A 27,051-nucleotide genomic window follows, 5' to 3' on the forward strand; every position below is an offset into this window, starting at 1 on the left:
TTCCTACATTAGGACATTTCAAGTTCTCCATCAGAAATCCAGTTTCCATATACTTTGATGACAAAATGCTTCCATAATATCAGAAACTGCATTATTTATTTCAGTTTAACTCTCCAGAGAAACAGAATACAAAGAGGCAAAGTGCACAGATAGGAAGATGGAATAAGATGCAGTGATGGATATGAGACAAATAGAAAAAAAAAAACTAACACATCTGCATAAATACATATGTAGGAAATCATTACACTGAATTTATTCCCCTGCAAAACCACAGAAACACCCTCATTTTAATTTGGACCTCAATGCTGAGTAAAATGGATTCAGTGTTTGAAATAGTTCATTAGGAGGGTAAAACACTGCAAGAGCACACACACACACATAACCACACATGCAACAACTCCCAGAGCTTGGGAAATGTGCTTACTGTATACAAACACACATTAATGTGTGTATGTAAATGACACTGTGGCTGAGGTGAATTTGAACAGCGGAGTGTGTTCAAGGTCAGAGCTGTTTGCCAGTTTCAGTGTAAACACACAGAACAGAACTGTTTAATGCTGGCCAAAAAACCCCTGAACTAACACACACACACACACAATGTGGCTATTAACACATTTCTAAACAAGCAGAGATATCATTCAGGAACAAACACACACACACACTTTATGGCAAACAAGAACATGCAACACAAGTCAGAGAAGAGTGCTTGGTAACACACACACACACAGAAAATAATGCTACATACGGCTACAATTCGCCATCCTAATCCTAAACCTACACTCTCTTAACCTTAAACTCTAAAATGTGTCCTACCAACATGAGCAAAACGAATACAGAGGACACAAACACACACACACAAAGTTCAGGCAGATAATATACGGTGGAGGGAAATGGAGTTAGTGTGAAAGCAAGATATGAAGCACACAGCACCAAAATAACTCACAGGCCGAACCCTGCAATAACAAACACACAGAACAACCGTGAGAAACAACAGGAAAAAAATACAAGCAGGGAAATGAAAGAGAGAGCAGGGACAGAACACTCTCTAATTAAGTCTGTACTCTACATGGCAAAGTCTTTTTTTTGTTTATGGTTGTTTTTAGCTTTGTTTAATCTTTCTGCATGCTTCATGATTATTAAACTTATTTAGTTACTGCAAATGATATGCCCACCTTTGATGCTGCTTTAAGGGTAAAAAAACTAAATAAAAGCATCTGGTTCAGATAGAAGGAGGGATGGAACAAGGTCAGTATCAAACAGAACAATGTTTTGTAAATTTAAGGAGCTTTATTGGGAAAAATAGTGTGTGCAGCAAATCTATGCTGTGAAGTGTGTGTTCCTACACTGCTTACGATGAAAGGACATTTTTATAGTTAAGGTACTTTCCTTCCTAGTGAAAATATGAGAAGTACCTAAAAAAACATTCCACTTACACTTACAGTGTCAAGTTTTGTTTAAGGTAAAGTTTAAGGCAAGTCATTGGTATGGTTAGTCAGTGTAACATGGAAACCAGTGAGTCTGTGTGTGTGTGTGTGTGTGTGTGTCTGTGTATCATAGTTATGAACAATTTCATAAAATAGTGCAGAACTTTGTATCAGCTCAATACTGCTCAGTTAACTCTTGAATTTAGCTACAAATGCTAATAAGACATTGCCAGATGTCAGAAACAAAAGCATGGTGTTTGAATGGATAGTGATGCTCACCACTGGATGCATAGATACTGTTTGTAGTATGGATAGAGTCCATGGTGTGACTGACTAATCCCATCTGACCGTTCACCGGGCTCATCTGTCCCGAGAGGCCTGAGGAGCTGTCAAATGAGCGATTGGGTGACGTCCCGTGATGATCCTGAAACAGATCAAACAAACACAACTCATTTGAAGCAGACACATTAAATTATTAGGTCCTCCTCTTAAACTGGCATTATTTTTCAAATACAGTGTAATATTAATATATAATATTATAATACTATTCAATTATAATTTGAAAGTACCTATACTCTTATCATTCTGAAACATGCAACACATGACAAGAGGAGGGGGGGAAAGGCGGTGTTTTTTAGTGGACTACTCAGAGACACTGAAAGAGGAAGACTCTAAAAAGATGAGGGAGCGGGATCAAGGTGAAAGAGTGGACCCCAGTTCCCATGCCCCATAGGGTTATGAGGATCTTCAGCAACACTTCACTGGTCTATTGTATGTGAGTGTGCGGCACTAACAGTCATACTGACACCTTTCCCCTCGAGGGGATCCCACTCAAGGTCCTGTAATAGTCAAACAAAGCACTGATAACAATGCTGATGTGTCTTCTTTGTGCATGTATTATTTCTTTAGAATTCCATTTGCATCTATTTGCCGTGTGTGTGTGTGCAGAAGAGTAATAGTCATTAACATGCATACATGCCATTTAGGATTTCAGTGTACTTCAGGTTTTGTTGTGTATTTGCCTCTCAGTGTTGGATAATCCCTCCACTCAAGACATCACAGTGCTGCGTGTGTGTAATAAATCCTCCTTGTCACCCATCTCTTGACCTCACACCGAGCATATACTGTACACTGATGCCCCTCGCCTAGCCTGTCCCTGATTCCAACCCAGCACACCTATCATTTTTCAGTGAGTCAGACATCCTGGGGGACCTGCTGGTATCCCAGCATGTTTAGCAGGTGCCATAGTTCAACCAGATTTCTCTCATAAGATAAATGCTTTTTTTACATTTGTTATAGACTGTAGCAAACATGGACATCCTTACTCTACAACAGCTGTTCTTTAAATTCCACTGACACAAAATCACCCAGTGACCACTTTGACAATTGGAAAGCAACATTTAAAATAAATAAAAAAAATACAAACGACATTGCAGCTTGCCTGATTTAGCTGCGCACACATGCCTCACACTTCAAGCATCGCCTCGTGTCAATTACAGAGGTCTCATTACTCATTTGCTGTACTTGGGAAGAGTTCTTTTCAGGGTGTTGGCATGCTAAAGAAGGAAATGCTTTTCACTGATGGCAGGAGTGCTGCTTGAAAACACTTAACATTTGTGTCAAATGATTAAGGAAAGGCACAAGCCCATATTAACATCATACTGTTAGTTCTGCTCATTTCTAATTAGCTTGTTTGTGTTTAGCTAAGAAATCAGTGGTCTGGAACAGGAAGACTAATAATTTGAAAAATTATTATGTTTAAAAAATATTTGTGTGATGTAAACAGGATAAAAAAAATATGATTTCTCTCTCATCAACCACAAGATCCATATTAAGGGTTTTCCACAGCTCCAATCAGCAGCACTATAAAACCTTTAGCTCCATAAGAATTCATCACCCATAGAGTTGTCATAAAACATAGACATTTTAACATGGTGGTCTATGGGAATGCACTTTTGGAGCCAGCCCCCAGAGGCCACAGAGGAGTTTGACACTTGATTTGTCCTACCTCCTCCATTGGCTGCACAATCTTTTCCAAGATTATAGCCAACGGATCTATGGGATGTCGCACAGTACATAGCAATAGATAGTGGGTGGATCGTTCCCTAAATGAAAGGAGCAGCTGGATGAAGTGACTTGAGAGAGCTGGCATGTGATGAATACCGTAAGAAGAACTGAGAGAAAGGGAACATATAGAGGAAGAAAAAAGGGATCAGAGGGGAAGAAAATAGAGTGGTCCACTTCTGTATGTTAAAAAGCATCAATACACAACTCCAATCGGGCTTTTAAGGTACAGTCTCTTATCTTCCACTCCCCTATTTTCTCTTAAGAGCAAAAAGGAAGCGTGGATGGACCTATTTGATGTCTCTAACAGCTTTCACCATCAAGCTATTGATGAGGTATGCCCTGAGCCCTGCAAGCCTGCGAGAGCACTGCTACATGCAAACACATCCACCAGGCTCCCAGTTATTTAGGACACCGACTAAAACTAGTAATTTGACACACTATAGATCCATCTTTGATGAGTGGCAGAGGATGACTCTAAATACCTACATACTGTCACCCTTGCTCTTGTCTGTGGCTTTCTTGGTGTGTGTGTGTGTGTGTGTCTGTAGGTTTAGAGGTCCTGTGTGTTTTATGTCTGTATTCCAGCAGGTCATGCAAAGGGCCCTTCACACTTGAGCCAAAAACCTAGCTTTGTGCGTGCGAGGGTTTGTACAAACAGACTACAGAGCCATGTAAAAGGCATCAGCTGAAAAGCAGACCAGATGAAAAGCATCTTTTTTTTTATACTCATAAAGAAAAGAGACGCAGCTCAGTGAAGAACACTCACTTACAAACACACACAAAGAAGCACACAGACACACACACAGACTCACAAAATATGAATAGCTGAAGTGTAAATGCTCTTTTTGCCGCTGCCAGTAAGAGCAAGAAACGAGAGCAGGGAGACTAGTGTCAAGAATGCAAAGAATGGATTGGAAGGCTAGAAAGTCATGTGCTCAGAGAGGCAGAAGCAACAGACCACAGAATAAAATAGGCTTTATTTGTTGAGAGCCAAAAGAGTAGAAAAGAGATACAGAGTGAAGATATATGCAGACTTTTCTCAGACTTTCTCTGACAGTTAATACTATATCAATGCACATAATGCAGCATGTGTCTCACCTTTATTCAAATCAAATCTCTATGCTTTTCACAGAAGCAATAGGCAAACAGATAACGTGAGTGTACCTTCAAAGCCCTCAGCACCACTAGCTGGATGGTCCCTCTTACGTTTCCCTCCTGCGACATGGAGCGGCGGAGGGTCTCCATGGCCACGTGATTGGAGCACCCCAGCAGTGACTCTCCGTTAACAGCTACCAGCTGGTCATTTATGTGCAGACGCCCGTCCTGTAAAACAGGTAATGTTTGTGCATAATGTAATCTGTTTAAATGATAAAAAACATGAACTGCTCCATTCTGTCTTTTGTTTTTAGCCTTCATGTTCATGTCAAACCAGCAAAATCCAGACTAAATCACATGACACGCACACTCTGAGGACCGTCTGACTCCACTCCAACTCATCCACAGAGACGGCCATCAGTTCTGTCTGCTCAGCTTCCCCGGTGTGTTATTTACAATGCAGACCCCTTTTCTATCCATTTCATCCGCCTGTGCTCAGACACTAACAGCTGCACCCGGTGAGTGATTGTGCTTTCTGTCTGTCTGCTGTCTCTGACATGTCAAGTGCATGTGTCCCGGTGAATAAGGGGTCAAAGGTTAACCGAGCACACAGCAGCAGAGAGGCTGAGACAGCTCAAGTGGTCCTCAGAAGACCGTCTCTTGGACGAAGTTTTGTTCTGACACTAAGTGTTATTTTCCATGATGGTCTGCTTTAATCCTTTAATTAAAGAGGTAAATGTGTCTTTTGTGTGACACTAACTGACTGTGATTAGGGCAAATATTTCATTATCACCAGAGCTCCAAGTTCAGGCTAATAAACTTTAAATTAATGTCTTCATTTGCACTGCTTTCATTTATTTTAAGCTCATTTGGTTACAGCGTGTCACCTTGTATGCAGCTCCTCCGTGTATGATGGATTTGATGAAGATTCCGAGATCCTCTCCTGTCTCTCTGGACTTGTTCCCTTTGAGGCTGATGCCAAGACCCGCAGAGCCGGTGTCATTGAGGGCCACCTCAAACATGAGTTGTTCTTTCCCGTTCTCCGAAACCAGGCCTGGCACATGGGGCACCTCGTCCTTCTGGAGGCAAGAGAAAGAGTAATGAAGCAAAAAAAAAGGGGCGAGACGCAGATGAAGGAGGGAGAGAGGTGGAAACAGGGTGAGGAAAAGTACACAAAAGGTCAGCTTATTGGACTTGAATAGTCTCCAGAAGCTAAACTAAAAGCTTTTCCATTTGAGAGAAACCATCACAGGGTGCTTTTCAGCTAAATTTCTGAAAAAAAAACTGTGGTCTCAGAGAGGAAAGGAAAATGGGGGAAAAAAAGCCATTTGGACCGTCTGCTTTTATATACCCATCTTTTCTCTACTCCCAGCACTGCAACATCAATAAAATGACCTGTGCATTTTAAAGAGGTAATTGGAGAATACGGCAAACACAGAGCCAGGGAGACAAAAGTAGGAAGAACAGAAGGAATGTAGAGTGAAGACTGTAAAAACAGACAAACAAGAACCAAAGACTGGCTGTATGGATACAAATGACTATCATAGAGCCGTGAAAAACATCATATTATCAGACAGAAGTATGGCAGTAATGACTGAGTTTGAAGCCGAGTTAGGGGGGGGGGGGGGGTATCATAAACAAAGAAAGCAAAAAGATCCTGCAAGATGAAAGTGTGTGTTTGAAGCCAGCAATGGCTCAGTGGGAGAAGTAGAGCTATTAAACCCATATCCACATTATCTGAAATAAACTGTAAACAGTATTTATCACAGAATACTCAGAAAACTTTGTGAAACCTGTAAATGTAACATATCTACAATATTATCCAGACGTACTGCTTGAATGAAAAAAAAATAAAACTTTAAAATTCTTCCGGAAAAGTGACTCATTTTGCCAAAATTGATAAAAATGTTGTTGTTGATGAGGTAGTACAAAAGCAGCAAAAAAGCAAAGCAAGCTACAGCAACCACAGTTGTTAGCATGTGCTTTGATGGCAAGCTCTGTAAAAAAGGAGCTTTTTTTGCCTGCATCTGCACAATTTGTCAATAAAACAATATAACAACAACTAAAATGTTGACAGCGTGCACGCATGGGTCGACTATACAGGCTGTAAAGGCTATCTACTGTGCACAAATAGAGCACATTCTTCTAACACAGTAGAAAAATGCAAAACGGTGCAATAAGACATTTATTTTTAGTAAATGTATTCAATATGTTTTATACATTCTGTGATATTTTGGATTATGTTTTAGCCTCTGCTGCTCCCTGAGTTAAATTTTAGCCTGCAGCAATCTCATGTTCTTAATAGGGATGTAAAGATAGACTCAGAACACCAACGAAACAACACAAGTCCATTTTTTTTTTTTTATAGTTTATGTATTATAACGTGATGCTAACAGCATTATAGACAATCTTCTTAGTTCATGATTTACCTGTAGATCTGAATAAAGAATGGTTGCCTCACTGGCAGCAGGCTGCAGCTGATGCAGTGATCACATGACTCGCCTTCATTCTGACTGTATTGGACTGACGGTGTTTCACACACACACACAGACATGGGCTGGCCACCACAGTATAATTTGTGACCCATGTTTTTGTATTTTGGACCTGATTCATTAATTATAACTGCGCAGGAGAAGGACCCCATCCTCCTTCCATTAATTACCCAGTGTTCTTGGCACACAGCCGTTAATCAATACTGACTTATGAGTAGATAACTTTCATTTTAATTTTTCAACTCTGACACTGAATCTTTGCTCCCTTTATCCAGATGATAATGGAAAAATATTCAAAGTGTGCTGCTAAACAGCAGATGAAATTTAGGAAGATATAGCTGCTACAGAGAGGAAAGGGAGTCTTGTCTTGTCTCTTACTCCATTGCCATTTGCTTCCACATACAAATGTGGCTTCTTCTATACTAATTTTACCAAAGAAAGGCTGTAATATTAACATTTCACCTCCCATTTATGTGTAAAACCCCACCCCTGAAAACTGAGGCCTGTACCGCTACACAAACATGTCATTTTTAAAATTGTTTATTATCATTACATCTATCTAGGAGTATTGTTTTAAGCATCACAACTTAGGTTGCTACATTTTTGCATTAGTGATGAGTGTCTGAAGTCTACGTTTGTGTACATGCTTGAATCCAGTCCGTGTGTGTGTGAGTGTTTGCGTGGGTCAGCAGAGTCAGGTTTAGACACTGTTTGTCTGCGGGGATTGTAGGTTTAACGGCGTTAAGCCGACACAAAGTCCTCTACTCTGCAGAAAACTGTTTTCCCTGCTTCAAAAAAAAAAACTCCCCCCATCAGACCGACTGTCCAGACCTGATAGGAAGCTCTCCGACCTTGGAAAGAACTTCAAAAAAAGAAAAACACCCAGAAGAGAAATGTTAGCTTCTTTCTGTGCATAATTACAATGAGGATTTATTAGTCTCTAAATGTCTGTCCAAAGTAATGTTTATGATTTGGCAACTTGTCAGTATTTTTGTGCCACCGCTACATGTACGTTTATTTATCTGCTTCAACTCCCTTCTTTGTTATTAATCATTTCTTTTTCTCACGCTCAGCAGAGGACAGAAGTAATGCCAGAATGAATTGAGAGCAGAGGACGGCTGGTGTTATATTGTAGAAAAGTTTGAACCAGCAGTTCTCAGCTTGGGGGTCAGGACCACCCACAGAGTTTGGAGATGTTTTATGGAATCTGACAAAAATATGCAAATGTATGTAAAGTTGTTTTCCAAGGTGATGAATTCAATTTTCCTGTAAAACAACAAATAAGCGCAGCCTCAGAGCTTTGATTATTTACTCGATAAACAAACACCACAAGGAGAAAAAAAAAAAAAAAGACAGATCTGGTGTCAAATCTGACTGATCTGTAGGATTATACAGCCAAAAAGAATCTACTACTCTTCAGTAGTATAGAAAAACAAACATTAACCAGCCTCTCTTTTTCATTATTTAAAGTTGACTTAAAACATAACACCATAGACAAATTGTCAAAGCACAATATCTATTATTTCAGCCTCACAGCTTGTAATTTCTATGTGTGATGATAAAACAATAACTGGTGGATTGCTTCTATCTGCCTGTTTCCATAATGGTGCTTGCCACAGTGCACTACATAAGCTGCAGAGATGAGCCTCCTCCTCATGCTGGTCGTTTAACATTTAAATGAGTTGCCACAATGATGGATCAACGAGAGGACATGCTATTAGAAAGACAGCTCCGTTGGTGTGTGTGTGTGTGTTTTATTAAACTGGGCCAGAAAAACATGAGATAATGATGGAGAGACACTCTGTGTGGAAAATGAACGATAACAGTCAACGACATCACCTCCATCAGCTCTCTAAGACAGATGGACTTTGAGCCACAGAGAGAAGGAGATGAACAAATATTCCATGAGATATTATGATATTATTAGGAGCCTTCTTTAAAGTAAGCTGTAAGTTAGTTTAGGGATATTTAATCAAACACGGTCGGTTCATACTTAGCTATATCACAGATGCCTACATGACCACTGCCATCAGCTGGTCATTGCAGCAACCCAAGAGTGCTTTTACAATCACCTAGGTTACTTTCTGTAGCAATGGCTGGCAACGGTAGAAATGTACATCTGAAGACCGTGTGTGTATACATTAAAGAACACTAGAGTCTCATGGAAAAGAAAAAAAACTGTTATAAGTGAATTTGTGTGTGAAGGCATCCGCTTTTCTTCTAATAATAGCAGCTGACAGTTGCCCTTCCATCAGTCATGCTGAGAGCGTGCATGTGTGGAAAGCCTCGCACTTTAGAAATGACTGCCTGAGGATCCATTTTACAAGGCCAAATAACAGTAGCCACTGCTGTGCGTTAACATGCCGGTGTAACCCACACACACACACATACACACAAATGGCTGAGATAAGTACTCCCAGGGACCAAAAATGACATCCCTCTAAATTATAAAAACAACTGTACCAGCACTGACCATGTAGGTTGGACCCTGTAGTCTAACCCCCTTCTGGTCTCAGTAAAGGCAGCGGTAGGGTGTAACAATGACTTTGAAGTCAAAGAAGATGGGGAGTCGCACAAATAGAGGAAGCAGTAGTGATAACATGTCTGTGGGGACTGCTCTATGGGTGGCTAGGATCTGTATCTAGGGGATGGAAGGAGCTTTCTTTGGCTGACCTCTATGAAACCTCTACTGTACAGGACACACAGATAAAATGTCAGTATACATCTGCAGTCCTTTGTAGTTCAGTAGCTGCAGTGTTAATGCTGCCAGTATGCAGTCTCTTCTAGAACTGTAGATTAAAGGTCTGCACCCGTGCAGGGTAAGGTCCTGTGAAACCCACAGCAGGTGTCAGGGGCACAGGGTTCGTTCTCCAAGGTTACAAGTGGTCACGGGTCGTCACATTTTCGTACAGGTTGAGAGTGCGGGCCAAGCAGCCTTCTGTTCACGTGCCAAAGATCCCCACAACCAATTGCTTCTTGGCAAAGTCAGGGATCGTTCAGGCATTGAAACATAAGACAGAATCTGTTACACATAATGTGAGACTAAAATAAGAATAAAGGCCGTGGGTGACAATAGAAGGGCATGTGACACTACGCCCATGATTAGTCTACATTGTCGTACATGTAAAACACTTGTTTTCTAATATTACTGGACCGTTTTTTTACCATGTTGTAGGATGTAATTGGGGATTTCACTTCATTGGACTACTGCATAACTCTAACACTCCCTAACACCTGCCATTTTGGACATGTTCTGACCCAGTTGTCCAGCCATCTGAATTTGATTACACGGTAATCTGTTTCTTCAATAAAACATCAAGAGGCTTCTTTGTCTATCTGTGCCTTGTGGTTTTCCACTGTCAAAACCTCTCCTCATGCCTTTGGAGGATTTTTCTGGAATCTCCCTCCACCAGTAATGGTTTAATGTCCATGCTGTAATGTGATGTACAAGTCAGATAGATAGTGTTTTATTTTGAAAATTGTCCAGATTCTCTATGTCTTTTTTGTGTTTGACTTCCTGCCAGCTTGATCTGCAGTGTGCAGACTGACACTGTTCGGCCCCGGCTGGATGCCAAAATAGACTCAGTGTGTATTTTTAGCAGAGAAGAGCAAGGGGACACTATTGCATGTGGCATTAACTAGAGTGGCTGCGATCAACTATAGTGGCCAACGCCCGGCTGTGCAAATGAAGACGGAAAGGCCTAAGGGTAAGACATTTTCTTTCGTTCCAATTAACTAACTTCAAGGACTGACTGCTGACTTCTCTCTGCTGTATCACACCTCAGAGCAGGTGCTACTGTAATAAGACAACCAAAGGTATTCCCTTCACCTTAAAGTGTTTTAATGAGCTGAGCTGACACAGGACTAGTACACAGACAAAGTCCACATTCTGGAAGTGGAATTAGAAGATGCACACAGACAGGGGAGAACATAAATTGTTACTAGCCACTGTGCTGTTCAGTAAACACGCAAGCAAGGTAAATATTGTCATATTTTTTCAAATCAATATATCTCCAAACAAAGTAGTTGCTCGACAAAGCAGGGATTAGTTGGTAAGAGTTAGAGCCATGTCTTACAATACCCTGTTGATCCCCAGTGGCTCAAACCCACCATTGACACACACGTTAAATAGAGTGTGTGGCACCGTTGCGCTGAGGGTTTAAAGTCGCAGCAGTGACGCTGGGTGATAAGATGATGAAGGAGCTGATAAACCTTCAATAAACAGCAGAGAGATGTGAGATGAGACGGAGAGCCAGAGAGAACGACAAGAGAGACGTGATACCCTTCTCGGCTGCTCTCCACTGGGATGATGGCAGCTCCTGCAGAGACACCAAGCTGCCAAGGAGTTTGTGTGTGTCTGTGTGTGTGTGTGTGCACACACAGGTCTCTGAGGATGTAACAGATGGGGGATCTACTGTAGTGACTCAGTGAGGTCACATTGGTGAAGATATCTGTGATATAACACAGAAAGACACACACACACACAATGGGTGCAGCAGTGATGGATGAGGGATTATCAGAAAGAAGAAACTGATCAATAAAGTTGTTTTGTTTTGAATGTGCTCTGTCACCGGCTACTAACTGATTTAATATGTCAGTGGGAGTGTGTGTGTGTGTGAGGAGCATCTGGCACTAAAAAGCAGGAAAAGAACAGACAGAAGAACATCTCGCAGCTCAGAGAGAAGATGCCAAAAGAAGAGCTACATAATAAGCCTGACGGAATCACATTTAAACCCTTCATTCAGTCCTGCATATTATCAGCCAAAGTGTGTTTGTGAATGGTTTATATTGATATCTACTTCACAGCTGTGCCATAATATTATATATGGATCTTTTTTTTTCTCAAAATAAATTAATGACCAAGTGCAATATTTATAAAGGGATGCACAATATCTGACATTCCAATATTATATTGGATATATCGATTTATTGCTATTTACTCACATTTTCCCCACATAATTGCAGAGGTCATTACACCTTTCTTAAAGTACATTTAAGTTAAGGTATTTAAAATGCAGCGTTGAGGGGATGCTAGTGCAGCTCATTGATGCTAGCAGACAGCAGCTATGGCTGATTTCTGAGGCTCAAAACCTCCACAATGCAAACATGCGTGTCCCCTTTACAGACATAATGACATTTTTTAAGCGTCCACCAGGGACACTGTGGACATAAGTCAGTGTCAACATATGCCAGCAGATTAAATTTTAAGACCCATATATGGAGACAATGACATCTTTCTAGTGATAGTGTTAATTCCTGATTTATCTCTTATTTGTTTGATTGCATTCTCTAATGAAACCTGCTATTGTTTGTTTTTGTTTGCTGTTTTTTTGTTGTTTTTCTTTGGGTGGGGGGGGTGTCAGACAATTTTAAAGAGTTTGTAAACTTTTCAAATGATATATGAATTACATAGATTTCTTATACAGTATATGCTGCTTTAATTACAGGATTGTATTAAATATGACTATCAGTTTTTGACTTGTCAGGATATAACTTGAATGTTTATTATTGTTTAGAATTTTATTTAGGTTTTTTATTTTTATTCTAGTCATACGATTTTACATTATTTTATATTTAGCACCTGGAATGCAAGCAATTTTCCCCCTGGGATCAATAAAGTATTTCTGATTCTGAATTATGTGCTTACTTAATTAAATGCTTTTGATATATATATTTTATATATATATATATATATATATATATATATATATATATATACCAGAATTCTAATTTGACTTTGTTTCCTTGACTCTTTAGAACCCCTTAGCAGAGCGGCAAATAAGAAACGGGTGAACAAGTGAGTTGTCAGTGATGTAAGAAATAAAATGAACTGTATGGAAGAACAAAAGAGGGGGAGGAGGGGTGAGGAATGGGGGGAGGTGTGAAATATCTGGAAGAAGAAAAGAGCATCTTTGTCTCAAACATTAGTTTCAAGACAGTAGCCAACTCAGCAGGCGTATGCTTGTTCGTGTGCGAAGAAAATTATAGAAAAAAAAAATGTTTCATGTTGTGTGTGAGTGATTGTGTGTGTATGTGCACACGAAATGGCTTAAGAGCAAGCCAACGCAGCAGGATATACACTTGCTATGTTGCGGAATGGGTATGAATATGATTGTATGTCACAGAAAAGTGACTTTGAGAAAGTGTGTGTGTGTGTGCATGTAGAGGTGGTGTAATGTCTTTGTTCTACACTCAGCACACACATTAGGAGACAACACCAGATGGTGGGTTAAAATGAGACAACGGAAGAGGGGGAGGAGAAGTTAGACAAGATCCTTCCATCATTTCATCACCATCCTTCTTCTGTTTCCTCTCCATAAACACAAACAAACTGGCATAAAACAAAGAAGAAACATCTGATGTATCACTCATTCGAGTCTGTCAGAATATGGGATAAAAACTGTATGTGGTGATTTGTATAAAACGATGTCAATAAAAATGTTGACATCACGATTGCTTCCTACTAAACTTCTATAACGCACAGTTTGCATTACACAGTAACACTAAAACAAAGTAAAGGTCAAAGGCTATCTTAGCTTATTGAGACCTCTGTAATCATTGTTATCATCTTAACACAATGTCCTCATGTAAAAGCAACCAACAAGTCAATTGCTGACAATTGCCAAAACAACATAGTAGTTTAGCCATGGTAGTCAAAAGACAGAGAAAGAGGACCGGCTGGCACCACAAACTAATCTTCACACATTCGCCTGAGGTTTTGTCTGACCCTGGTCTCCTTTTTCACTTTACATTCATTTTCACGGTCCGTTAGGTTAGGTAGAGCCCTCACAAAAAGCTGCTTTACAGTATAAGCTATGCCATTTTCTTAGTTACCATGGTGAGGACAGTTGTTTTCCTAGTGTTTCCTAGAGTTAACTAACGGCACCACATCACCACAACTAAGGCTCATTTTGCTGGGACCACAATGCTGCTTCAAGTGGTGTGATTATGAAATAAATAAGGAAAAAGTTAATAGACTTTGTATATAGTCTGGGTAAGTTTGTCTGAAAGCTGTGTATGTAGAACTACACTCCTGAAAAACCTGCCAGCTGTTGAGGTGTGCTAATACTTTTGCTTGATCTAGAGGTAAAAATGTACTTGCTGTTTTTAAACCTCACTAGAACACAAAATCCTTTATCCTGCATAAATGGTGACAAACATGTCATGGTCATTTCTAACCTCCCAATTTTCCCTTTACCTTCACAGTCTCGATCCTCGACACCTTTGCAACACATGCCTATAGCCCATATGCCATAGATCTACATTTAAAAAGTACTAGTAGTCCTAGTACTGTAGTGTAGTTAAAACCTTCACCAGTGACCATGTTGATTGCCACTGTACACACATCCCTCCATCATTTCTACACATGCTGTAGTACAACATAACACATTTCAGTTACAACTAAGGAGTGTGTTCACTGCTCTACTGTGCAGAACTGCAACTGATTTTGTTCTTCAGAAGTGTTGTGACTGCTGTATAAACACCCCCAGCTGTTAATTAGACAGAGGTGAATTCTATTGGGGCGGGCTGTCTGTCAGGAAGAGAGGGTTGAGGGCAGGAGATAGAGACGCTTTATAACAGACAGAAGAAAGTCTGTCAGTTGAAGTAATGTACATACAAGTCTGCACTCACACATCAAATCTACCCAAGCAAAGGTAAAAGTAGCACAGTTTGGATTGATGGTGGAGTGAATGTGTCTGTTTTTTCATTTAGTATTCTGTATAATTTTCTATATTCACCAAACAAGGGGGACATTTAATTAGTTCTCACACTAGACTGTATGGATTGACCCAATCCATCAATGATCCGTGTTCACCTACCCCTCACTTACAGCTAATTGGGCTTTCTGATTTTTCACCAATAAACTAACAAATTAAATACTAGCCTGAAAAGTAGGCCTAAGCACCGAAGAAGAATATGTATTTGATATACATAAATTTATACTACATATCCAGGACACACACAAACACAAGCGGTGTCCTTGAATCAAGGTGTAGTTTCAGCCTTCCTCCAAGTAGACGGAAACAACAATACTTTACCTATGGGAGACATTGTGGTGTGTAGTTTTCTATGTCGAAGGACAATGCTGTTTTTTAAATAAGCGTGAGTAGGAAAAACACAGAACCAGAGGGAGTTCAGTTTCCTGCCCGGATCAGTGTTATTTTTGTCCGGTACCAATGTGCTCAAGCTGAATGTTCAGATGGCCAAAGTTCAACTCTCTGAGTAGAGCTGCAAAATATTGTGCAACTAACCCAAATCATAATTTATTTTTTTTTTCCCCAAATTTTCACTCTAACCAACCACATAACTGTGATTTCAAAAGCCAGTCAACACAATTTCCATTTGAGAAGTATAAACTGTGTGGAAAGAGATTGTTAGATTAGTGACATGGGCTATATGCAAATCATCTGGTAACCATGGTAACTTATGGCACTCAAATCCAACCAGATTCTGTGCTTTTATTCTATTCATTATGTCCATTATGACTATTAAAACAGCAGCAGCTCAGGCCAGACTCCAGCCTGCATGTCACATCGCTCTCCAACCATTTCCAGTGTTCAACTACACCTGGGCAAAATGAACTAAACTACAGGCAACAGACCAATGCTGAACACTCTTGAAAGGCACACATCAATATGTGACCTGTGGAACATTACAATCTCTTTCTAGAATTGCCTTGCATGGGAGCTTTCTGGTATAATTTGCTGTATAATATCATGGTGGCAGTACAAAGGTTTCAAGTTGACACATAACAGGATGACAAGTGTAGTTCTTCAGCTTTATAACTCTAAAAGGTATCCTTGGCCCTTGTACAGAAGAGACTGCCACAGAGTTCAGACATGCGTACACAGTGTAACTCTGGACAAGATAAAAAACTCAGAAATGATCCTAAATGTTAACACATGCACACGTTGCTTCTTTTCCTGTCTGCAGAAACAGAATTTCCTATGGGGCTCAGGGTCGCATGCACATGTCTGTAAAGTGGAACTTCCTGGCAGCCGTTGAGGAAACATCAGTCGATAGGAGAGGAAAGAGACACAAAGGGGAAAGAAGTAACATAAAAGGAGAAGATGATATAAGTGAGAGGTTGGAAAATGAACCAAAAAGACACAACTGCTGGGTAGACAGGAGACAAGAGCAATGGTGGTCTTGTTATATTATAAGTATTATACTTTAAGAAAGTATTTTTTTTGTGCCAGTGTTGCTGTGTGTACAATAATAAAGTGAGACCTAAAAGATGTTGAAAGACAGTCATCCCCAGCTGTGACAGAAGAGATGATAGATGACGTTAGACATTACCACAGAAGAAAAAAAGGAGCTAAAACTAATACAAAAAGAAGCTATTATTTCAATAGTATCATTCTGAAAATTGGTTAACGTGCTGAAGAGCAAACATACTGAGACGCAGTCAGAAAATAATAATAGGATAGTCATCGTAGCATGCACAATGGGTGATCAGGCAGAGTCAGAAAAGAAAGCATGGAAAAATAGAAGCAGGGTGAATTAAAGAGGAGTTTATTAATAAAAAACAATGGTGAAATTCAGCGTGAACAATGAGTTAAGGGAAGACCGGCACAAAAACATTATATTATTTATGTAGTGTAAAGTGTTACATGTGATTCAAACTTTTTTAAAAGTTTTAAAGAACACTCTGAAGTAGAAAATCAGTATATAAGTGGACATAATCTTCTGTTATTCAGTAAAAATAAACCCTAACTGACATGTTGGGGTTAATGTTTACACAAAAAGGAGCTGCTGAGTTGTGCATCATCCAGGAAACATTGTTGATTGGGCCAAAAACTGCAAAATTAGAGGGAGTCAAAATTTGAATTTAAACTAATGACCCTCTAAAACAAAGGGTATCTTGTTTCAGCAACTGCTATCACATTGTGACTGGTTCTTACCATCTCTCTGGGCAGGAACATGTCTTCCTGCCGTAGGACCACGAGACACACACTCTCTCCCTGCCGGGTGCTGCGTAGCATGCACACCAACTCCTCCTGACCCACGCCAGTGATATCCACACCATTCACCTATACACACACAAAATAACAATGTTATTTCTCATCTCCAACACATTAAATCGTACATTTGAAAACAGCTTTTCTTTACCTCTAGTATTCTGTCTCCAGACTGCAAGCGTCCATCTTTAACAGCAGCTCCGCGTGGCAGAATATTTTTGACTAGAATAGGACCAGGTCCATGCACTGAGGAGTCTCTGGTTACCACAGTAAATCCAAGACCTTCTAAACCTGTACACACACACAAAGTGAACACAGAGGTGCAACACAATATGCAGTGAGACTCTAGGCCTTTCTCAACATCCAAATATCCCATATATATAGCTGTTTACTCCCTGCCGCTATATTTGTCTCACACACCCTAAACTATTCCTGAAAACTGAAAACTGTTGTTGACTCAGCTCCTGACTACATACTATAAGTGTGAGATTTAAAGCCTGAGGAGATTGTGAGTGTGTGTGTCACTTTAAACCCTTTAGCTATAGCTGCGGCAGGTGTGAAGGCTTTAAAAAAGGGTTCAGGTGTGGGCCATGGAGCAGGAACATAAAAGAAGACGAGGAAAAAAAGGAATGTGTGCAACACAGTGGAAACTGAGAATGGATGTTTGGGAAAGAAGGGCGATGAAGATTAAAACGCTAATCAGTGGGACCCCCGTGCACACACACACACACACAAACGTGCACGAAGGCAGTGACAAGCATGCATGCGTGCACAAAAAGGCCATACGCAGACAGAGCGACCGGTTGTGTGTTTTATAGACCTCATTAAGTCTGGTCTCTTTAGCGGCGCCAAGTCAGCAGTTTGGTCCAGTATGAATTCATATCAGCAGAAATGAACAGATCAATAAAGACTTAATAGACCCTGAAGAGAGGGAATCAGGAAGATGGAGAGAGGAAGGGTGAGAGGAAGGAGACTCAGCCAGGGAACTGGGAAAGGAAGCTTTGCAGAAATTAGCAGGGCAAAAAGCCATCTCTAAGGATCAGGAAATGGCAGGAAACACAAAGGGTTAATAAGGCAATATTTTTGAGATTCTATATGCAATTTGAGTTTAACAAATTGAATAAATGTGAGTGTGACTCTGTTCTGTAGCCAGGTGATCCCCACCTTTGGTCAAGTCGATCCTGAGTCTTCTTCCTCCCTTCTTATTGGCCACCAGGTTGGAGAGGGCGGGGCTTTTTTTACCGTGGGGACTCTCACTCCTCCCCTTTGAGATCTGTTTGGAGGGCATACAAGTATTTTTTTTAACAAATTCAACTACATTAAATAGTGTGACTACTTGAGAAAATGTCATTTGCACTGATTTAGTAATACAAAGTGTGATATGTATTATTCTATATACCCACACCCATACCCATAAATCGAAAGATTAATATATATAAAAAAGGATCACTTTTAAACTATCCATGTGCCAAAACATGGGATGGTATGTATTTGTTTTTAGAGAACCAACAGAAACACACACACATACAGTTCACACCTACCTTTCTGAATAAAAAATACTTTTTAATACAATAAGATAATTGCCTGTTGCTAAGTAACTGTGGCCTCTGCAGCAGCTGTTTATCAAATCTCTGCCATGTCACCATGGCGATGTTGACGAGGTGTTTTAATTTTAGAAGACATCAGTTCTAGTCAAAGAAAAATAAAATGTGGGACTGATGTTGCTTCTACAGAGCATATCCTCAGTTATCCTCAAAGATATTAAAAGAAAAAACAGTATGTGCTGGAAAGACTCAGAGTAAAGGCCATGGGAGATATTTTGGCACAAAAACCTAAAATAATGGAATCTGATACCTTCTGTTTTATATTCCCCTGATCAAGTTATTGGAAGGTTATATGCTCTCTATAAAAGTTGCAGCCAGTAGTTATTTAGCTTTGACAAAGAGCACTAAAGGAAAACAGAAACTTGAACTCAGAGAGTTCATTGTTGTTGCTAATTAATGCAACAGACTTTATGTCTCAGTTTTCATATTCGCTCAAACAATATTGTGGCAGTGAGATTACAAAAACAGATATGTGCAGAACAGATTAGACTCACCACAGCTTCCAGAGTGGCAGCTTCCTCAGCCAGGCGTGTGGTTTGATTCTCCGAGGGCTTAAACACAGGTTTGGCTTTGACAGGTGGAGGTGGCTCTTTGGTCTTGGTGATTCGGGGGCTGCTGTTTGGACCGGTGCTGTTGCCAAACAGCTGACCAATCAGGCTCTTCTCATAGCGTTCCCTATTGGAGGAGGGAACGACTTCTAGGCGGACAACGGGGGAACGCATCGCCTGGCGAAACACGTCCTGAGCTCTGGAAGGTAATGGGTAGAGGGGAAAGAAAGAGGTACGGAGGTGAGAAAATGTTAACCATGTAATTACTCATACACAGTATGACAATCTTATTATACAGCTACAAGACAAATAACATTTATATAATACATTTATGCTTCCTAATCATTATTAAAAATGAATTAATAAGTATTAATTGATGTTTATTAAAACATGACATGAACACATCAAAACCATTATAACAAGACTCTATAAAAATATTTAAATTATTTATAAAATAAACATAAGATGTTGCTGCCTTTTCTCTGCAGCTTATTATCTACAGTAAACCCATTCTACTGTACAACAGACTTAACTCTGAACTGTATGTATTTGCAACAAGTGTCTGTTTCTATTTTGATCCTCTTTGAGCTGGAGAAAGGACAGAGCCACAGAACCATGACACCTGTACAGAAGGCAATTATAATTCATAAGCTATAAAAAAGATAATTTTGCAGAGAATTAGCTTATATCAGATCACGCTAAGCAGGTTAGAGGGACCGTTGTGTCAGAAGCGCTTGGTGCGCACCATCATTCACCTCAGATAACCGGCAGAGCAAATCCAGTTTATTTACATTTTATTGGATTACACTCCTATTGTTTCCCGCCTAGATTATTATTACATGTCTAATGATTATAACTATCTGTTATAATATAACTGGAGACTATGTTTAGAGTCATGTATGAAAAATATATACACGTTTTAATACTTGGAATATATAAAAATAATGCTTGACTGTCATGAATAGGGTACTTACAGAGTCTTATGATGAAAAGTGCATCAATTCTATTTAAAACAATCCATCAACAGCTTAAAGTACACTTACAAAGTACTTTATTAGGGACACCTCTACACTTGCATATTCATGCAATTATCCAATTAGCCAATCACGTGGCTGCTGTGCAATGCAATGAATTATGCAAATACAGGTCAGAACAGGACAGCTCATGTTCACAATATAAGAACAGGGAAAAATGTGATCTTGATGACTCCAACTGTGGTTTGTTGAGTATTTTTTTAAATACTGATGTGGGGTTTTGATCAGACTCTATGGTTAATGCAGCATGGACACAAAGAATCATGGGATAGCTTGGATCACAAATAATAAAACAGATGGATCCAGGAAAAACAAATATGACCCTGCTTAATATGCATATTTTTCATCAAATATAAAATGTGCATGTGTTGGTAATATTGCAGGATGATGATATTATTGGTGCTCCTGTTTAACAATGGACAGACACATTTGTGTCGAAAAGAAAAGATAAACATGCTTTTTCAATACAGCTGCCAAGTAGGGACAATGGGCAGTGTTGTTATTGAAATGTGTTTGTAGAATATAGCCTATATTTAAAAGTGAATGTGTAGGGGTGAAAAAGTGTGTGTGTGTTTGTGTGTGCACACAGGACCATACACCTGTCTATGAACAATAGGTGCAAACCCCTCCGATGATAATCCATTTACCTACAGTACAGCATAAAATGCTTCACACATAATCTTATTACCACACCGAACGCTGGACAAGGACTGTTGTGTGGATTGTATAGAGGCTGTAATGTGATGTAATCATTGTAACATCCACATCAGTGCTTGTAATCTGTGAATCGTTTTTAGGTGTGTCTTTTATCATTTTAATGCCCTCTAATCTTATTACATCCTCAAACACCCTCATGTTAATGTACTTCTTTTCGGGTGCTTCAAATGAGAAATAAGAAAACTCTACTGGGAAACATCTGGTCTCAAATGAATAGGACCTAAGCAGAGATGCTCAGGACACCCTTTTATCTCGATCCAAGACCTCTTTGGCAATGTGGAACAACTCCCAGGCCAGCTGGGAGAGCATGTCCTGTGTTGGGCTCTGGCCATCTCACCATGCCTGGAGGATCTCTAAATAAAAGTACTTTTACAGATGGGATGTGACATCAACTGCCTTATAGCTCAGCTCCCACAACTTCTATTCAACATTTTTAGCAATCGTAAAAAGACTTTGAGAGATTTAAACTCCTCCACATAACTGTGTACCATCCCTTTCCTGGAAAGAATCATAGATTTGGAGGTTCTGGTCTGCATTCTAGCAGCAGCACAAGTGGTGTAAGTCAGTGCTGGAGGTTTTCAGTGTTATAGTCAAGAAGGACGACATCTTCTACAAAAAGCACAACTTCATGTTGTGTATATTCATCTTCTCCATGACCTTACTGTTGTCTTAGTCACTGAATTACAGCCAAGCATGCAAACACGAAAGGAACTTAAGAAGAACCTCCAGCAGAATCCCTCAAGGAACATGGTCATTAGGCTTCTCCAAGTCTAAGTCCTATGTCTTTCACTCCCTTATGGATGAGTGATGAGTGAGGGAGCCTGGGACATTGCCAATCCAGTCCACATGTGCTTTGGAGAAGGATTAATTGAGAACCAGAGCCCTTGTTTTGCTGTTCATCATTCAATAGTGAGACACGCCCTCTAACAATAGAAAGTTACACAATTATGTTAAAGAATTACAGTGAGTTCATGTAATTTAATGCTTACATGAAATATTGTTATTGTATCTGTGAAGCAGATTGTGGCCTTTTGCACTTGTTTGGCCAATTCAGTTTACTTTTAATTAGTTTGGGATCGCAGCCAATATCTCCAACATATGAAAACATAAGCAAATAAATAATAATATATCCTGGTTAGCTACATTGAAGAAATGGTATTTTGGATTTTGGATCTCTCTCTCATAGATGGAATGCCAATTTCAGAATGGAAACTTAGCTCAGGTTCTAATGCATGAAATTTCTTTCTACGCATTAATATTATCAAAAAATGTCAGGATTTCAGCACATTCATTAGGTCATTTCAAAGCGCCCAGCATAAGCTATTCATTTCAGACAACCCACACACAGATAGAACAGCGTGATACTAACTGGCTGAATGTCTTGTCCATGAGATCAACGTTGTTGATTCTGACGATGCACTCGTTCTCTTGAAATAAGCCCTCCTTTCTCGAGCGGCTTTCTTCCTCCACTCCACGTATAAACAGACCCAGAGACCTGAAAGACAAACGAGGGTAAGGAATGTTCTTATCAATACTACAGTAACTACACAAACATTAAAACAATGTATCCCAGAAGATTGTAATGTGTGATGTGGTAGCCTGCAATGTGTGGTTTACTTAAACAGAACTACAGAATGTACAGCCTAACAGCCATCCAGCTGCCTTAGAAATAATAAATATGGAAGTACAGTATACACAAGTTGACAATTAGACACCAAGACAAAGCGTGAATATGAAAGACAGCACTACAAACCAAAACTGTAGTGGAAGTGTTTAATCACGTTTTCTGGGGAAACATAATTATGTGCAGTGAAAAAGCAGATTTGGCATAACATGCAGCTTTTAACTTATACCATACACACACAAACTTCAGCTGCAGACTGATGAAACTAGGTTAAAAGGTAAAAAGAAAAATTAGGTTAGGGTTGGGTTGGGGAAAAAAATAAAGAGAAAGAGAGGAATTTGAGGAGACTGGTGGGGTCAGGTGAGTCATGAGAACACTCATAAAAAGTCATCCTGCTTTGCTTTAGGAAATCCCCCTTCCACTATCCGACTGTCACACACCCAAAGAAAAAGCCTGCTTAGCTGTGCAATTCAGCCTTCCTTGCCTTTTGTTTCCACATTGTATGTGTGAAACTGTGGCTTGTGCAGAGGCACAGCTTTCTGGGGTTGAAGTGCAGATGTATGCCTTAAATAAGTGGATATGTGATGTCTTTCTAAAAGTGTGTGACTGTCTCTGCACACAACTCACCGTCCACTGAGTGATGAGCAGTAGGGAACCACGTGGATTCCCAAGGGGCTGTCTTCTCCAAGGATCTCCACTGTCCTGGACAGGCTAAAAGCACACACACATACAGTTAAATGCACATATACACAAGTATTGTTACATTAAAAATAGAGCACTACTAATACTAGCACAGACACTGGAAAATTTAATTGCTGCCTTTTTGGAAAGTAAAAAAAAGTAGTATAAAATAGGTCAGTTGTATGCCTTGGCACCATTTGGTTGCAATTACGGAAAAAACTGATCACACTGTGAACACAGATCATGATGATGATAAAAGGCATGCTGAAAAATCTTTGTTTAGTATTTAATTCAAGGTACAGATGTGCGGCTTTGGCTTGGTTGATCATGTGTGATACACTGACAACAAAATAAACACTGCCAAGAGGAAACCATCTGATAAATACTGATAAAACACAACTATAGAGACTAATACAGGAAGTGAGGAAGAGACTATGAAGACAAAAAAGACAGGAAAAGCCTCACGTGTGGCAGCATACAAAAAAAATGTCCCTCTTGAGCAGAAGTACAATCCTCGACAGAAACATCCATGCATGCACTCATTGTGCTCAGAATACTTTTTTGTCAAGGACTTAATCCGTGCTTGTGAACGCAGCCCTTAGAGAAGGGAATGCCGACACACTATTCAAAGTCAGAGCGCTGTGTGTGTGTTTGTCGAAACTTTATTTGTGCCACTCATTCTTCTCTACGGGTTGCTTCCTCGCTTTCAATCTCTCAATGTCTAGTTTGGATTATTCAAGTGTGTATCTGCTTTACATTCTGTTTGTGTTTTAATGTGTGTGTGTGTGTGTGTGTGTGTACAGAAGTCTTTGTTTGTTTGATTAGTTTATCTATCAGAGCACAGCCATTAATCCTCTCCTGACCTTCTCTCTGCTCCCTATGTGTGTGTGTTTTTCCTAGTGAGTTTCTCTGAACTTGGTTTTGTGTTCTTTAGTTCTACCCTCGCTCTCTGTCTGTATCTCCATCAGCTTGCTCCCTCCCTCCCTCTTTCTCTTTCTAGACCATCCATCCATCCCTAAACCTCATCAACTGATAGCAGTACAGATGCTGATAAACTCCAGAGAGGGGGTTACTGATGATGGTGCATGGTAACAGGGGAGAGATGCAAAGTGCAGAAACAACTTCTCCTTCTCTTCGTCTCAGTCTGCCTCACACATGCACAAATACACACACACAAAGCTGATGCTGCATCATCGCTACTCATCTAATTTCACTTAATCCAGACAATACTAGACAACAAACTGCAAGCGGGGGTTAAAAAGAAAGGAGCCAAGGACAAAAGGGTGGAGAGAGTGAAAAGCAGAACATACTGAAAAAAGGGTGAGGATGTAACTCTTTCCAGTTCTAACTGCACTAGAGAAGTGACAGTACCCTCATGACACACCCACACAGGAAAGCAGAAGTCTTTTAAATGTCCACCAGAAGTTTGAATAAAAAGAGTGATAAAGAATCAGCACAGTATTGAGACTCCTGTACCAGACTATGTTCTGTGAGTGCTGATCAGAGGATTGCAAATATTTCGCCTATGAATGCACAAGACACACACTTTGTGGACATGCTGATATTTCATAATAAAACCATTATCGGCCAAAACCAACAACTTTATTAGCATGCATCCCTCGTCCTCAGCCCACAGTCAGAAAGTCATGAATATCTGTGCATCATGTTGTGTATATTCATCTCGTAGATGTTGAGATGACAAGATTATCCCATCAGTCAGAACACGGTCCGGTTAACACTGCGATCCACAGATCACACTGTCATAAAAAGGGAAGGGAAGAGAGGAAAGAAATCAAAGGCTGAATTAAAGAAGAAGAAACAGGAATACAGATAAATGGACAAAAGAGTTTTGGAAGTAAGGGAGGTATCCCGGTACAGTATCGTGATATGAAGAAGGGAGGAGGCACTGAATTAATTAGACAAGTCTAATGAATAGAATTAATATGAGATGGAAAATAACATCTACCCCTCCCTCTATCCCTTCCTGCTGCTGTGCTTCTGATCTCTAACACTCCACTACAACACACACATGTGAACACACATCAACGCACAAGCACTTGAGATCCATTTGCATTTCCTTTTTTTTTCTGTGAGATGTTTGACAGGCTGCATCAATGCAAAAAAAAAATGAAGTGGGGGGTGAGAGAGAGACAAAATGGGTGAGACTTTGAGAAGGGAGACATAGAGCGCAATGAGAGAACAAGAGACAGAAAAAAAAGAGCCAAACGTAGAGAGAGAAAGAGAGAAGCAGAGATGAAGAGAGCAGGTGTTCTCTTTATCCACCTGCCACTTCACTGATCCTCACTATGAAAGACAGAAACACAGAGGAGAAATAACAAAAAGGAGGATATGCATTACCAAACCACTCTCTTCCCCTCAGTGAATTTTACCCTCACATCCGTCTTTTAATTTATTGGTCTCTCTTTCTTTTTCCTGCCAGCTTTAAGTGCAGACCACACGTTATGTAAAAAAGAAACAAAGATCAGTGAACATGCAGAATAAAGGTTAATGTATGAAAATATGCAAGATTTTAAAAAATATCCAGAATATATTTATTTGATGAATAACTGGATTCATTAATAACCTATAAATCATTTATTTGATCAGCTTTAGCAAACAAAAAGTGTAATGTGCAATATACAAGGGGTGAGGGGTACAGTTTTAGAAAACAATGCACACTCTTTCTGATGTGATCTTAGTAAAAAGTCTTTTTTTCCCACTATGGTGAAGAAGATGTAAACTGAGGAGCAAAAGTGCAGCTTTCTGTGTCTTCCTGTTTTTCTCTGTTTGTTGCACTCCATCACCAGCTGCACACTCAGCTTCATTGTTTCAGCCATTTGTGGTTCATAAGGTGGAGAAGAGTTTCTGATTCACTGCGATAAGAATGTCCTCTTGACATGTTGTACCAAATAAACCTCTCAGCAGGCAAAAGGAGTTTGTTGTGAATAAGTTGCATGCACATTTTTCTCTGAGATATTCAGCTCTGTGGCAATGTGTTATTCATCGATCTGTCAAAATCATGTCAGGAGTCTCTCCTGTGTGGTGACAGGGGCTGGCCTTTCAGGACATGGGTCATTGTCGAGGGTCTTTCTGTCGTGGTGGAGTTTTCCATTATTATGGGCGTAAAAGCTCTGAGTGAGAGCTGGGTGCCAACTCACAGCGGAAGGCTTCTGGCCTCCATGACTGCCTGTCCACCTCAGCTCCACACTTGCTCCACCTCTTTGCCTGCATCAGGAGTAGATGTTAGGCTGTGACACTGCTAACATGGCAAAGGTTAGAGCCTCCGACAGGGATTCCTAAAAACTTTTATTCATTGACGTCAAGGCTGGTCTAAGGTCTATAGTGCCATATACTGTATATAAAATAGGTTGTTCTTTCAGCCATAGGAGCCGATTACTGAGCAGCGACGTGGGCCAGCCTACAGTTGTCATTGATTTGCTAATAAGCATCCGCCTGCTACCTCTCAAAGCATTGCATTGTGATGTCAGATAAACTGCCAAAAAGGGCTGGACGGCAATAAAACTAGCATAGCGGTTGATTTAGCCAACAAAATGGACAAATTTGTGATAAAAAATACCAAAAACATCCACTGACCCACTGTAGAAGAGAGCGCGTTTGTGTGCGTGGCCGTCAAAATAGCACAAGTCATGCAAGCACGGCGAGCACCCAACAAGAAACATAAATCTGTGCCCCTGCCTTCAGCTGTCCAAAAACTGCCAAAAACATATCAAACATCCCTTGTTTATTCAGTTCAAAACAAACAAATGTTTTGTTTATTTTTGTTTTGTTTTGTTTTTTGATTT

The 27,051-nt window shown here is 40.0% G+C and overlaps 1 protein-coding gene across 9 annotated transcripts in view; it reads right to left on the reverse strand.

The window, feature by feature from the left end:
• Positions 1-27,051, reverse strand: part of LOC114426019 (partitioning defective 3 homolog B-like) — a 173,735-nt gene that overhangs the window by 95,664 nt on the left and 51,020 nt on the right. For 8 of the 9 annotated variants that reach the window (XM_028393122.1, XM_028393121.1, XM_028393120.1 and 5 more), the window contains 9 exons: positions 23,195-23,278; positions 22,313-22,438; positions 19,139-19,391; positions 18,205-18,313; positions 17,192-17,331; positions 16,984-17,112; positions 5,474-5,665; positions 4,656-4,814; positions 1,704-1,848 (listed from right to left, as the gene is read on the reverse strand). In XM_028393122.1, coding sequence (XP_028248923.1) covers positions 1,704-1,848; positions 4,656-4,814; positions 5,474-5,665; positions 16,984-17,112; positions 17,192-17,331; positions 18,205-18,313; positions 19,139-19,391; positions 22,313-22,438; positions 23,195-23,278 — 1,337 coding nt within the window. The remainder of the gene's footprint in view (positions 1-1,703; positions 1,849-4,655; positions 4,815-5,473; positions 5,666-16,983; positions 17,113-17,191; positions 17,332-18,204; positions 18,314-19,138; positions 19,392-22,312; positions 22,439-23,194; positions 23,279-27,051) is intronic. The other variant, XM_028393119.1, reaches the window with a different exon arrangement.

This window comes from Parambassis ranga, chromosome 21 (genome assembly GCF_900634625.1).
Source record: "Parambassis ranga chromosome 21, fParRan2.1, whole genome shotgun sequence".
In the NCBI taxonomy this organism is placed as follows: domain Eukaryota; kingdom Metazoa; phylum Chordata; class Actinopteri; family Ambassidae; genus Parambassis; species Parambassis ranga.